Raw genomic sequence first — 14,667 nt, forward strand, 5'->3', positions numbered from 1 at the left:
GAGAAAAAAATGTGAGTAGATTTAGAAGGTGGGAGGAGGGAAGGGAGAAACACATGGTGATAGGTGAAACTGGGAAGGGGAGGGTGAAATAACGAGGTGGGAAGTAGATTGGTGAAAGAGATACAGGGTGGAGAAGGGGGAATCCAACAGGAGAGGACAGAAGCCATAGAAGAAAGAAAAAGGTGGAGTAGCACTATAGGGAGGTGATGGACAGGCAAGGAGATGAGGTGAGAAAAGGAAAAGGGGATGGGGAATGGTGGGGGGGGGGGGGGAGAAGACGACAGCCCAGTCCATGATGGAAAAAGCCATCCTACCATTGAGCATATCTAAGGAGTGCTGCCGTAAGAAAGCAGCATCAAAGACCCCCCCCCCCACCATCAAGGCCATGCTCTCTTCTGGCTGCTGCCATTGGGAAGGAGGTACAGGAGCCCTGGGTCCCACACCTCCAGGTTCAGGAAGTTATTGACCTTTAACCATCAGGCTCCTGAACCAGCATGGATAACTTCACTCTCCTCAACATTGTACTGTCTGCTGAATACAATCAATGCACTCGCTTTCAAGGAATCCATAATTCATGCTCTCAGCATTATTTATTTATTTTAATATTTGCACCATTTGTTTTTTGCACATTGCTTGCCAGTCTTTGTGTTGATTCTTTTCATTGATTCTATTGTATCTTTGTTCTACTGTAAATGCCTGCTAGAAAATGAATCTCAGATAATACTAAGTATTACCCATAATACTTTGATAACAAATTTACTTTGAACTTTTGAACCACTCTCTCCATTCAAAGCCAAACTAACACCAAAACCAATGAGATACTGGATTGCTTCATTTTGCACTGATTGGTAATTTTGTCTGTCACTGTTTCAGAAGGCAGACTATTTGAACTGATTGGGATTGTATTGCCTCAATTTTTAACAATTGCAATGCTGAAAAGCAGCACTAGATGCTCCCCAAGTATTAATTCTATCCTGAAACCATTATTGATTGGATGAGGAGATTCAGCACATCCCTTATGGTGGAGGGAAAAATAAATGTGAATTTTAAAAATGGCACATTTTAGATATTTACTGGAAATACAAACGGGGAAAATGAATATTTTCAGCAACAAGTACATTTCTAACATTTTCTGCTTCACATCAGACAATAGCCAAAAAACACAGCACACAATAATCTCAATCATGCTGTTATTATCCCCTGAAGTACAAGCAAGACCACTATGTAAAGGGAAAATGTTCAGAAATCAGATGTTCCTAAAATATTAATTAAATGTCACATCCTCAGAATTAGATGCTTTTCCAGTCCTAAACTCATAGGCCCAAATAATTCACCTGAAGCAAAACTGTAGTTTTCATTATTCCACAATCTACTCTACACAATAGTGACACAAATTCAAATGATAAAATTAGACTTTGTTATATAATCACTCTGAACTGGCATTGTACATGATTTGTCAATTTTATTTTAGCAATATATAAATTCTTGTCATTTCCATATATCAAATTGCCAATCCTATGGAAAAGCATCTAGCCAGAATGAAAGACATTAATTTTCATTTTTTCAGCCAGGGATGTCATTGACAAGGCCAGTCCCCAACATCTACTGTAAATGAAAAGATAAGTTGGTGCTCCTGAAAGGTTGCCTTCAATCCGCAAGACAGTTTTCTTGGACTTTACTCCAAAACCAATAAAAAGTATATGGAATATTTCCAAGCCAGGATTATGTACAGGAATTGTGTAACACCTAAAGTGTGATTAAAGTGATAAAGAGTCCCTTGTTATTTGAAAGGACTAAACAGGAGTCATGCAGCAGAGTATAAAGTGTTAGTCAGGATTTTAAAAAAAGAGGCAGTGTTATTTTATGGGGTTAAAGGAGCATTTTGTTGCAAGAGAAGGTGATATAGTTTTGGGTGAGAGGAAAACAATAGAGACATGTCCCTGGGAAGCTAATGAGAAGGGCGATGCCAAAGGAGAGACACCACTCAGTATGAAGAGAAGTCATGTTATTTCATTCAAAGTATATGATTAAATTACATACATGTCACCATATACAACCATGAGATTCATTTTCTTTCAGGCATTCACAGTAAGTACAAGACACAAAAGAGAATCAATAAAAGACCAAACAGGTAAGACAACCAATGTGCAAATACAAAAATAGGAAAATAAATAATAAGTAAGCAATAAATATCGAGAGCATGAGATGAAGAGTCCTAGAAAGTGAGGTTGTGGGAGTAAAGTTGTCGAAGGCAATATTGCAGTTTTTCTAATGATAAAAATTGGATTATCATGTTTGTTGTTCTGTAAACGGGGTGGGGGTGGAAGTGTTGTGAATGCTGGGAAAGGAAGTGAAATATTAAAGAGCAGGGATGTTTAAGGGGAGTAGAAGGATGGGAGTGAGTAAACAGAAAATACTGTGCCTTGTGGCTGAATGGAGGGCCAGAAGCTATTTATGGATTCGGGTCATAGACCCTGCTCCATTCACTGCCCCCTAATCATTCCACTATGGTAGGAGATAATGATGCTATTGTATCGGACAGGATGGCAATACTGCTCTGGCGGGAGAGGCCCTAAGGCGGTCAGGACAGAGGGGCAGGAATCTCCTTGTGGAAGAGAGGTCGGGCAGGGTAAGGAGGAGGGTAGCTCTTTGTGGAGGTTGAATGAAGGGAATGGGGGCAAGCTATATTTTACAATAATCTGGAAATAGCGGAGCTGAGAAGGGGCGGTTTATTTTCAGAGCGCGGTTCCGGCTCCCTGTGCACTGCCTTCTCCCCACTCCACGGATGGCCCCCGGGACCTTGCGCTTGCCCCAAGAACCCCGGCTCCCTGCAACTCGACGATGACTCCCGCGCCTGAAGCCCGGCCATGAATCCCGGGCCTAAAGCCCGGCTCTCTGCGCTCGACCATACCTCCTGCACCAGAACAGCCTCCGGGGACCCTTCACTTGTTCCCCGTACTCACCTCACGGCCCGCGGGCAGCTGAGCAGCCCTGCCAACCCCTTCCCAAGCAAGGCCACACCGAGAGACGCCAGAGCCGCCATTGCGCTGCTGCCGCCGCCAGGGGGATTGTGGGAGGAGCGGGCGGGAAGACGCCCACTGCAAACAGCGGCCGGCTAACGGTGGGTCCTGACAGCCTAGTTCCTATCCCCTCTGGCGGCTTTATTCGTGGTTCAGCCTGATTACGATGCATCGGTTCCCCCCCCCCCCCCAAGCATTTTCAGAAATGCTTAAGGGTCAGGCAGCTCAGAAACCTTCGGACCAGCTTGTCCTTGCCGACCGGGGTGGTGAACTGATCTGATCCCATTTCCCTTGTTCCCGTACATAAATATACTTGTGCAGATGACAGTAAACTCGACTTTAGGTTTTCATATCCCTGTACCTGTCTAAACGTCTTTTAAAATGTAATTGCTCCCACTTCTACCTCTTCCCCTGGCTGCTTGATCCATATATGTACTACCTTCTGTGTGAAAATGTTGCCCCTCAGGTCCCCTTTAAATGTATTACAACTCAGTTTAAATCTATGCCCCCCAAGTTTGGCCTCCCTAATCCTGAGAAAAAGACTGACAATTCACCTTATTTTTGCCCCTCAAAATGTCATAAACCTCTATAAAGTCTCCACTCAGCCTTCTACACCCCAAGAAAGCCCCAAGGCATTCTTCAATTATGTGAAGAAAAAAAGGATGACAGGAGTGAAAGTAGGACCATATAGAACATAGAATAGTACAGCATAGTACAGGCCCTTCGGACCGATTAGAGATAAAGGTGGGAAGATGTGCCTGGAGGCTGTGGAAGTGAGCGAGGTTCTCAATGAATACTTCTCTTCGGTATTCACCAATGAGAGGGAACTTGATGATGGTGAGGACAATATGAGTGAGGTTGGTGTTCGGGAGCATGTTGATATTAAGGGAGAGGAGGTGTTGGAGTTGTTAAAATACATTAGGACGGCTAAGTCCCTGGCCCTGACGGAATATTCCCCAGGCTGCTCCATGAGGCGAGGGAAGAGATTGCTGAGCCTCTGGTTAGGATCTTTATGTCCTCGTCGTCCACAGGAATAGTACCAGAGGATTGGAGGGAGGCGAATGTTGTCCCCTTGTTCAAAAAAGGTAGTAGGGATAGTCCAGGTAATTATAGACCAGTGAGCCTTATGTCTGTGGTGGGAAAGCTGATGGAAAAGATTCTTAGAGATAGGATCTATGGGCATTTAGAGAATCATGGTCTGATCAGGGACAGTCAGCATGGCTTTGTGAAGGTCAGATCGTGTCTAACAAGCCTGATAGAGTTCTTTGAGGAGATGACCAGGCATATAGATGAGGGTAGTGCAGTGGATGTGATCTATATGGATTTTAGTAAGGCATTTGACAAGGTTCCACATGGTAGGCTTATTCAGGAAGTCAGAAGGCATGGGATCCAGGGAAGTTTGGCCAGGTGGATTCAGAATTGGCTTGCCTGCAGAAGGCAGAGGGTCATGGTGGAGGGAGTACTTTCAGATTGGAGGATTGTGACTAGTGGTGTCCCACAAGGATCTGTTCTGGGACCTCTACTTTTCGTGATTTTTATTAACGACCTGGATGTTGGGGTAGAAGAGTGGGTTGGCAAGTTTGCAGACGACACAAAAGTTGGTGGTGGTGTAGATAGTGTAGAGGATTGTCAAAGATTGCAGAGAGACATTGATAGGATGCAGAAGTGGGCTGAGAAGTGGCAGATGGAGTTCAACCCGGAGAAGTGTGAGGTGGTACACTTTGGAAGGACAAACTCCAAGGCAGAGTACAAAGTAAATGGCAGGATACTTGATAGTGTGGAGGAGCAGAGGGATCTCGGGGTACATGTCCACAGATCCCTGAAAGTTGCCTCACAGGTGGATAGGGTAGTTAAGAAAGCTTATGGGGTGTTAGCTTTCCTAAGTCGAGGGATAGAGTTTAAGAGTCACGATGTAATGATGCAGCTCTATAAAACTCTGGTTAGGCCACACTTGGGGTACTGTGTCAGGTTCTGGTCGCCTCACTATAGGAAGGATGTGGAAGCATTGGAAAGGGTACAGAGGAGATTTACCAGGATGCTGCCTGGTTTAGAGAGTATGCATTATGATCAGAGATTAAGGGAGTTAGGGCTTTACTCTTTGGAGACAAGGAGGATGAGAGGAGACATGATAGAGGTGTACAAGATAATAAGAGGAATAGATAGAGTGGACAGCCAGCGCCTCTTCCCCAGGGCACCACTGCTGAATACAAGAGGACATGGCTTTCAGCTAAGGGGTGGGAAGTTCAACGGGGGATATTAGAGGAAGATTTTTCACTCAGAGAGTGGTTGGTGCGTGGAATGCACTGCCTGAGTCAGTGGTGGAGGCAGATACACTAGTGAAGTTTAAGAGACTACTAGACAGGTATATGGAGGAACTTAAGGTGGGGGCTTATATGGGAGGCAGGGTTTGAAGGTCGGCACAACATTGTGGGCCAAAGGGCCTGTACTGTGCTGTACTATTCTATGTTCTAAGAAAAACAGTCCCACCTACCACTGTCTCCTTACAACTCAAGCTCTCCATTCTGAAAGCTACTTGTGAATCTTTCTGCACCCTTTCCAGTTTAATTGCACCTTCATATAGCTAGGTGATCAAAAATGCACACAATACTCCCAAGTGCAATCTCTCCAATGTTCTGTACAGTTGTAACGTACCTTCTATCTCCTGAAGGCAATAAGACACCATCTGATCTGCGCCTAGTGATGATGTATTGTAAACAGACACACTAGAGGAATTTGTTTTCAGAAACGAAAACAGAGACAGCTGATTTTCTTCTCCCATTCAGACTAAGCACCAGGAATTGGGTCTTCATTCGTAACTGCTTGCAACACTTTGCCTACCAACTGGGATGTGGCAGGAAAGTGGAACAGCCAGAGAAAACTTATTATTAAGTTATGAGCAACACACACAAAATGTTGGAGGAACTCAGCAGGCCAGGCAGCATCAATAGAATAAAGTAAACAGTCAATGAAGAGTCTCGGCCCAAAACGGCAACTGTTTACTCTTTTCCATAAATGCTGCCTGGCCTGCTGAGTTCCTCCAGCATTTTGTGTGCGTTGCTTTTATTTCCAGCATCTACAGATTTTTTTTGTATTAAGATATGAAATCCTTTATCAGATGATGACAGAAATGAAGTACTGTAAATTTCTAGGAAACGGACACGAGTAAAATAAAACCCAATTCCAGGCAAAATCAGAGATTCTGTTCATAGCATATAGAGCTTCTGCCTTACAGTGCTAGGCACTCAGGTTTGATCCTGACACCAACTGCTGTATAGAGTCTGCACATTCTCCAGGTGACTGTAGGCTTCCTTCAAGTGTTCCAGTTTCCTTGCACTTACCAAAAACAAGGATTTATTGGTAGGTTAATTGGTCACTAAATTTCCTCTAGTGTGTGGGTGAGTGGTAGAATTCTGGTGGGAGTTGATTAGAAAGTGGGAGGGAATAACAAGATGTGATTAATGTTCGATTAGTGTAAATGGATGGATGGTGACTGGTGCGAGCTCATGGGTTGAAAGGCCTGTTTCCACACCTTATGACTGTATACATGACATTGAGAGCTCTTTGGTTGAATGGACAATAGACTATTTTAATGTAGCTGATAAGAATTTCATAGAGCCTAGGTCCATCTTGACTTTTTATCTTTTTCTCTTCCCTGTGCAGTCCATTTATTTTTGTCTGCCCGGCATAGGCTTTGTACAGTATGTGTCCTACTTCCTTGCATTTTCTGAAAGTTTCACTTTTAATCCTGCATTGGTCTGGTGTATGTGATCCCCTACCATAATGGTAACACTGTTTCTTCTACCAGGCAGGGTTTTGTTTAGATGTTGCAATTTTGTTTATGCTCACTTTTGTATGTTTATGCTGACTGCAATACAAATATGTCTCTGGCTGCTGTTTCCATTGATACAGCAATTTCTACAGCTCTTTCAAATGTGAGTTGTGCTCAGTTAGGATCCGTTTTTGAATTCTTGCTTTACAATTCCCCAAACTAAATGATCTCCCAGTGCATCATTAAGCCTATCATTGAACTGGCAATAGTGGGACAATCACTTTAGGTCAGCCATGTAAGTTGAAATGGACTCCTCTTCCTTTTGATTTGCTTATGAAACTTAAAGTGTTCTACAATCAACAATTGTTTTGGTTCTAAATGTTCCTGTGTTGCTTTCACACCATCAGCAAATCTCATTTCGGCTGGTTTGGTTGGAGCATTCAAACTTCTAAGCAAACTAAGCTCTTGCACCTATTACACTCAGCAAAACTGGTACTCTTTTCTCATTGGTTATTGTATTTGCTTTAAAATACTGCTGAGTTCGCTCAGTATACATCCAATTATCTTTCGTGCAATCGAATGTGTCTGTCCTTCCGATGTAGCCTGCCATTTCTGCTCTTTATTTATTTTTTATTATTATTATCAAGGGTATTCACTGTTTACAAACCAGTAAACTTCATCCATTTTCACCTTTTTTTTAACTCAACCATCTCTCTCAAGCAAAGAAAGTGTGCTACGCTTCAACAGATAGGCAGTTGTCTCGGGTTCATTTTAAAACTTCCTTGTTGCCTCTGTTATGTTTTGTAACTCCACAAACTAACCAAAAGCAAAAGCACAGGAGACCAGGATAAGCATGTGCTCTTCCTTTTTCACTTCAATGTGGCACTTACTTAAAATGTAATGGGATAATAAGCCATTCACGTACTTTTACATATAACCTGTAATGAATTATGTAAACAACAAATAAAGCTTAATCAAACAATATATTTACAATATTACACAAATTTTATTTAAATATTAAATACACAACAGTTTCAGTCAGGGGATTCTGAGAAGGTTAAGAGGACAAACTACAAAGAAATCTATTGGAATACTGTCCTTTTACTGACATCAGACTGGCCATCAACCATCTGTTTATAATGGGCTGCAGTCTGCTGAGGCAGCCAAACCAACGGAATGAAGGCTGCCCAAGAGAACTGACATGAATAAATTAGGAAATACAAACCAACCAGCATTTTGGTCATTTAGCAATTCAATTTAACTATATAACATATTGATTATTTAGTGATCCATTAAATATGTTTTTGTGAGTAAAGTCGCATTTTAAACTTAAACAATCAACAAAAAGAAGCTTCACTGGGTTTCCTGATAATCTCTCCAATTTCTTTTCCTCGGTAAATTTAAGCAGAATGGTTATATGGACATTCTCCAATTAGCTTTATACCATGTTTTCAACTTAACTGAATGTTCAGCGTATTTATAGGAGCAAACATTGTGGGTCGAAGGGCCTATACTGTGCTGTACCATTCTATTTTCTATGTTCTATGTAAATGGCTATTGTAAGGTGCCTCCAATTTGTACTTTAAGCAACCAAGATTGATTTGTGTTAGACATCATAATCAAATGACATTTATCCTGGAAAAGAATTTGAAGATGAAGATATTCTCATTCATTAACCTTCAGCATCATCACACTAATAATCAAGTATTTTCACAATCTGCTCTTTAATGCCAAGACAGTTTCCTGTCATCCATTGATATTTACTTTGAATTTTAATGATCCGCTCCCAGTGATTCATTTGTGCATAAATCATTCTTCAGAATAGATTTGTGCACCCACATCACAGATGCTTATGTAAAAGGGATAGGTTTACTCATAGACTGGAAATTCAAGAGGCACCTATTTTGCACCATTTTGTTTATGTTTTATATTTTAAAATGACATTTTCAAATGCATATAGTCATATCCTTTAAAGAAAATCTTATTTTGTATGAAAAATTGGAATCTATAAAGTTTGAACTTATTGAATTCGCTCACATATCAATAAACTATTGTGAAAGGAGTAATTTTAATTAACTGCATTTTGGTAGATCATCTGATTCCCTGAACAGTTCAACAAAGGAGCATGATTGAACATTGTCCACTTGCCTGCATAGTACAGCTCAAATAACACTTCATCATTAACACAAGGCTGTCCATTTGAATAGCAGCCCACCACTGCAATATTTACTTCTTCTTCTACGACAGGCCCATTGCTACAGTGTGTATTAACAACTTGACACATCAAACCTGTTATCTCTACTGCAGCAGGTGCTTGGTAACAGCAGCAGCTGCAAGTTTCCTGCCAAATGACACACTCCTGTGACTTAAAATATATTAAATTTTCTTCACCATTACTAGGTTCAAGAATTTCGTACCTAATATTACTTCAGAAGCATCTTCACCATTAGGAGTGCACTGGTTCCAGCTGACAGGTGATACCCATCTTCAAGGTAGTTAGAAATGAGTAATAATTAATGGTTTTATCAAAATAACGTCGTCATCGTGGCTATCCCTCAAGGTCGAGGATGATAGTCTTCGTTCTGCTGATCTACTTATGGGCTCTCAAGTGGCTTATGAGTCCAATCTTGGCTTTGAAAGTTCTTCCGCATTCAGGACAGGTAGTTCCAGATGGCAGATCAGGCTTTGGTTGTTGCTGCCTCTCTTTCCATTTTCTTCTCTTTTCTTCTAATTCTGCACATCTGTTGGCTTCAAAAGTTGCTGTTCCTTCTCGGATGATGGCTTGCCAGAGTTTCCTGTCCTTGGCATTGGTTTCCCAATTGTTGATGTCGATGTTACATTTCTTCATGTTGGCTTTTAAGACGTCTTTGAATCTCTTCTGTTGTCCGCCTCTTTTACGTTTGCCTCCTTTAAGCTGGGAGTAGAAGATTTGTTCCGGCAGACGTTTGTCTTTCATCTGAACAACATAACCGCTCCATCTTAGCAACTTTGATGTGTGTTGCTTGAATTTCCAGCATCTGCAGAATTCCTGTTGTTTCGGCTCCATCTTAGTTGGTTCTTGATGATGTAGGCTTCAATGCTTGTTGTTTTTGCTTCATTTAGCACACTGACGTTGGTCCTTCTATCTTCCCATCAAAATAACACATACCCCACTAACAGATAAAAAGGAATTTGATCAATAAATCTATAATACCTTAAGGCCTTAAATGTCATAAAATATATTTTTGAAAGATTCAATTTATCTATCCAAATTTAGCTTTAACATTGAATCCACAAGAAGTCATTTAACCAAACTTGCAGTTTAATTACATCACAAGCGATCTTCATTATAACTCCATTACATATCTTGCTTGGTTTCATAATTCTCAAAAACCTGTCCAAAGAAATATCCATTAACCACAATGACCTCTCCACAACAAGCTTGACAGGCTACATTAGTCTGTGAATTTTTTTCTTATGTTCAATGTGAAAATCCAGACAATTTTTATATGTTCTGGATTCTCTCATGAGAGAAATAGAGGTTCTGATTACCTTAATATAATATTTTAATTATTATTTTAGGTGGATCACCTCCTAATCATCCATATTCAAAACTATACTGGTGTAACCCACCTGTTCTTGTAATTTAATCTTTCCTCTTTGCTCAAATATCTTCTGACAAATCTGCATGACCTCCATCCTTCCCTTTGCCCTGAAACCAATACATTCTTCTTGAAGAGCATTTGCCAGAAAGTCACCTGATATACACTTGATTGGGTTTAACAATTGTTCAAGGGATTTCAATTTTCTTTGCCTGGAGGGCCTTCTGTGCAGCTCCTCAAATTTTAATAGAATGTAAATGTTCATATATAGTGCTTAGCCCATTGCTGTACTCTCTCTACACTCATGATTATATGGCTAAGTATTGCTCAAACACCATCTATAAATTTGCAGATGATACCACTATTGTTGGTGAAATCTTGGATGGTGCTAGAAAGTATACAGGAGTGAGATCAGCTGATTGAGTGGTGTCGCCACAACAACCACAATCTTGCACTCAATATCAAGTCCAAAGAACTGATGGTGGACGTCAGGAAGAAGAAGTCAGGAGAACGTTCATTTGCCGGTCCTCATTGAAGGGTCAGCAGTGGAAAGGGTGAGTAAGTTTAATTTCCTGGGTGTCAACATCTCAGAGGATCTGTCCTGGGCCCAACATATTGTTGCAATCATGATGAAGGCATGCCAATGGTTCTACATTTTTACATGTCTGAGGAGCTTTGTTATGTCACCAAAGTCTTTTATAAATTCCTATTGTCGTCTGGTAGAGAGCATTCTGTTTAGTTGCATCACAGCCTGGTATGAATGCTCGAATGCACAGGATCACAAGAGGCTGAAGAGGGTTATAGTCTATGCCAGCTGCATCTCAGGCATAAGCCTCCTGAATGTAGAGGGCAGTTTCAAGAGTCAGTATCTCAAGAAACCACATCCGTCATTGAGGACCCTTAATGGATCTCAGTGCTTTGCCCTGGGATCAAGGGCATCTAGGATATGCCCTTTTCTCATTGCTACCATCATGGAGGTGGTACCAGAGCCAACAGTCTGTTCACGTGTATGCAGCTCTATGTAAATGATTGAAGGACTCCATGCATTCCTTCACCCAAATCATTTGTTGGTGAAAAGCTGCGACTCAGTCAGGCATCAATAGTCACAGTCTAGTAATTTGGGAATCTTAGTATTATTTCAACATTTTGTTTCTGATTCCCTAGTTTCCCATTCAATGTTGGAGGTTACATCCAATCCTATGCACCCGTACTTTTGTTAATAATCTTGTATGGAATGTAACCCTTACAAGTAATATCTAGAAACACTGCTCATTCCTCACTTAGATTATCTTTTCAAAAGATATTATTAGATTTCCCCCAGATTTTATGCGATTCACTTTTGAAAACCCAGGCTGGTTCTTTGGTACTGTTTTTAATTCTGTAAGATGCCAGATAATTTTATGATGAGTGATGATCACCAAGCCCAACTCAACAGGGTCACCTGCAAAACATCAACTTTGGAAATTAGTTTCCCCAGACCAAAATACTGCAAAATCAGAAGCTTTCCAATTTGATATTTTGCTGCACGTACCCAAACACATGCAAAACTTTGAAGTTCCAAGATATAAGTTTAACTACAATAAAAGATATGGAGAAAAATAACGTTATTTAAGTATGCAGAATACTAACCGAAAACTCAGTGATTAATGACGATTTTATGACCTCTTTTATTTGAGCACAGGCTGTGTGATTTTGTTCAGTTTAACAACAAATATTTATGGGAAAAAAAATCAAGAAGTCTACAATTAACTTTCAACAATTGTGGAACCAAGCTTCCTCCATGTGTTGCTTTTAAGAAACTCCTGTCACTGAGCTTTGTACATTTAACACCAGCATTACTACCACAAATAGATTGACTGAAACATGTAATGATACTTACAATATATATCAGTAATACATTCAAATGGTTTTAATTACCAGTGCAACAGTTCAATTCACTACTATTTAGATAAGCATGCATTTTGCAGAAACTTCCTAATATGTAGTGGAGTGGCAAGGAATTAATTTGTGCATGCAATATATTATGGGATGCAAGAGAAACGGTTTTCCATAACTCATCTCATTTCCAAATAATCTTTTAAAATATACAAACAAATACTTGCTAAATCATCTCTACTGTATTGTTCATACTCAGAGTTAGGTTTATTATCAATGGCATGTGTTGTGAAATTTGTTTCTATTTATTGCTATTGGTTGCTATTTATTACAATTCATTTATATTTGCATTTTTATTGCTTTATATTTACATTTGCACAGTTTGTTTACAGTTTACAGTTCCTGTTCTATAGATTTGCTAATTATGCTTTTAGCAAAAGAATCTCAGGGTTGTATGTGGTAATATGTACATATGTACTCTGATAATAAATTTACATTGAACTTTGGAACTTTGAATTTGTGTATCTAGAAATGGGGTGCAACTTTTTTTTATCCAATTGGCAGACTTACAAAAAATAAGATAAATATATGTATTGTATCAAAAGCAAGAAAGGGGGAACTTGTAAAAACATGTAACCAAAGGCACATTTTTCTGGAGACGGATAACAGTGAATGCATGAATTCATGTCCACTTTTCCCCCAGTGACACTCAATAGGATTAAATAACTTTTACATGTGTAAACACGAGATTATTCAGATACTGGAAATCTAGAGGAATAAACACAAAATGCTGGAGGAACTCAGCAGGTCAGGCAGCATCTATGGAGAGGAATGAACAGTAAACATTTTGTTGTGCAATCCTTCATCAGGACTAATAAAGGAGAAGATGGCAGCGCAACATAGTGAGCAGCGGCCACTCCGGTGATGAATATCTGTTATCTGTCAAGTAGGCTGCCGTGCACAATCCTGATTTGATGGAGGCAGACGTGAGAGCATGGAGGAACATCTGGTGAAATTTCTGAAATGTCTGTTTTGTTGCCGCTGCTACTGTGTGATCCAAAATCTCCAGAGGGGAAGGCCCCGAGTTCTCGGCTTTTCCTGTTGCTCGGCAGCCGGGGCGGGGTCAAAGCACTTGGCAGAGATGGTGCTCGGTGCTCGGTTTCGGAGGGCTGGTCAGAGGCTCGAAGTTTTCGGACGGACACAGAGTCGGCTGTGGTCGGGTGCTTCCAGGGTGCTGCATCAGCAAGTTTGCGCCACTGGAGGTTCATGGCAGGGAGAGTTTCTCCCTTCTACCATCTGCGTGAGATGATGAGGCTATCGGGACTTTGAGACATTTTTTTAAATCATGCCCACAGTCTGCTCTTATTCAAATTACGGTATCACTTTGCACTATTGTAACTATATGTTATAATTATGTGGTTTTTGTCAGTTTTAGTCTTGATCTGTCCCGTGTTTCTGTGATATCATACTGGAGGAACATTGTATCATTTCTTAATGCATGCATTTCTAAATGACAATAAACGAGGACTGAGTGTCCTCATAATCTAATCTAATCTAAAGAATAACTTTAAATAAATATGATTCTTTCCATGCACAACAATACAAAGGTTCCTGAATGATTCAGTTAGTCACACAAGTTAAAAAACACACTTGAAGTATAAACTTCAGAGTGATACATCTCCCTCACTAACAATAAAGGAGTGGAATGTTCCCAAATGAATTCACAAAATTTATCAGCAGCAATCAATGTTGGCAACTATATTTATTCCTATGTTTCCCAATAATATCTTAGAATAATGGTAGGAAAGTAAAAACAAAATTACATCAAATAACATAGTGTTTGTTAATAGCAGATAAAAATGAGATGCATAGAAGTACAAAGAAGATTTACTTGGCAAAGGAAACCAGATTAACATCAGAACCCTGCCACCTGTATATAGCACTTTCCTATAAATTACATGGTCCGTTGCTCATTTGACTGTTTCTGAAAAATGGTTTGCAGTTGTTAGCAACTATCAATGAACATTTTTCTATTTTCAGTTTCTACTTGAGAACATTTACAATACTCGTGTTTCACTGTGAATATATACTGCAAACTTCATGGGTTTCATTTGTAAAAATGTGTTGCCAGTTTTCCCTGTGATTTAAAAAAATATCACGAACTCTACCTTGCATACTTCTGAGTCCAGTCTCTTGCTTGCTTGTTGTATCTACCAAAAGTAAAACAAGCAACACAAACTTAGCACAAAATCTTATTTAACAGAATTGTGATCTAAGTCAATGGACATTTGGGAAGACAAGTGGTATTAGAAGCCCATTGTAAAGGAATGTATAATCCATAATATAGTTGAATTTAACGCCGCTCTCTGGATTTTAATCAGTCAAAAATGGCAATAAATAAATTTGATGAAATAACATTTGT

At 40.1% G+C, this 14,667-nt stretch overlaps 1 protein-coding gene and 1 long non-coding RNA gene across 3 annotated transcripts in view; one reads left to right on the top strand and one right to left on the bottom strand.

Annotated features, from left to right (window-relative positions):
* Positions 1–3,091, bottom strand: part of tfam (transcription factor A, mitochondrial) — a 50,544-nt gene extending 47,453 nt beyond the window's left edge. The window contains exon 1 of one of the 2 annotated variants that reach the window (XM_063071592.1): positions 2,964–3,091. In XM_063071592.1, the coding sequence (XP_062927662.1) occupies positions 2,964–3,043 (80 nt within the window). In that variant the 5' untranslated portion in view covers positions 3,044–3,091. The remainder of the gene's footprint in view (positions 1–2,963) is intronic. The other variant, XM_063071591.1, reaches the window with a different exon arrangement.
* LOC134358920 (uncharacterized) lies at positions 3,081–13,205 on the top strand. The gene is made up of 3 exons (XR_010020977.1): positions 3,081–3,121; positions 10,723–10,924; positions 13,115–13,205. It is a non-coding gene; the product is annotated as an uncharacterized LOC134358920 (long non-coding RNA).
* Positions 13,206–14,667: the final 1,462 nt, after the last annotated feature.

The sequence above is a fragment of the Mobula hypostoma genome, chromosome 19 (genome assembly GCF_963921235.1).
Source record: "Mobula hypostoma chromosome 19, sMobHyp1.1, whole genome shotgun sequence".
Classification (NCBI taxonomy): Eukaryota; Metazoa; Chordata; class Chondrichthyes; order Myliobatiformes; family Myliobatidae; genus Mobula; species Mobula hypostoma.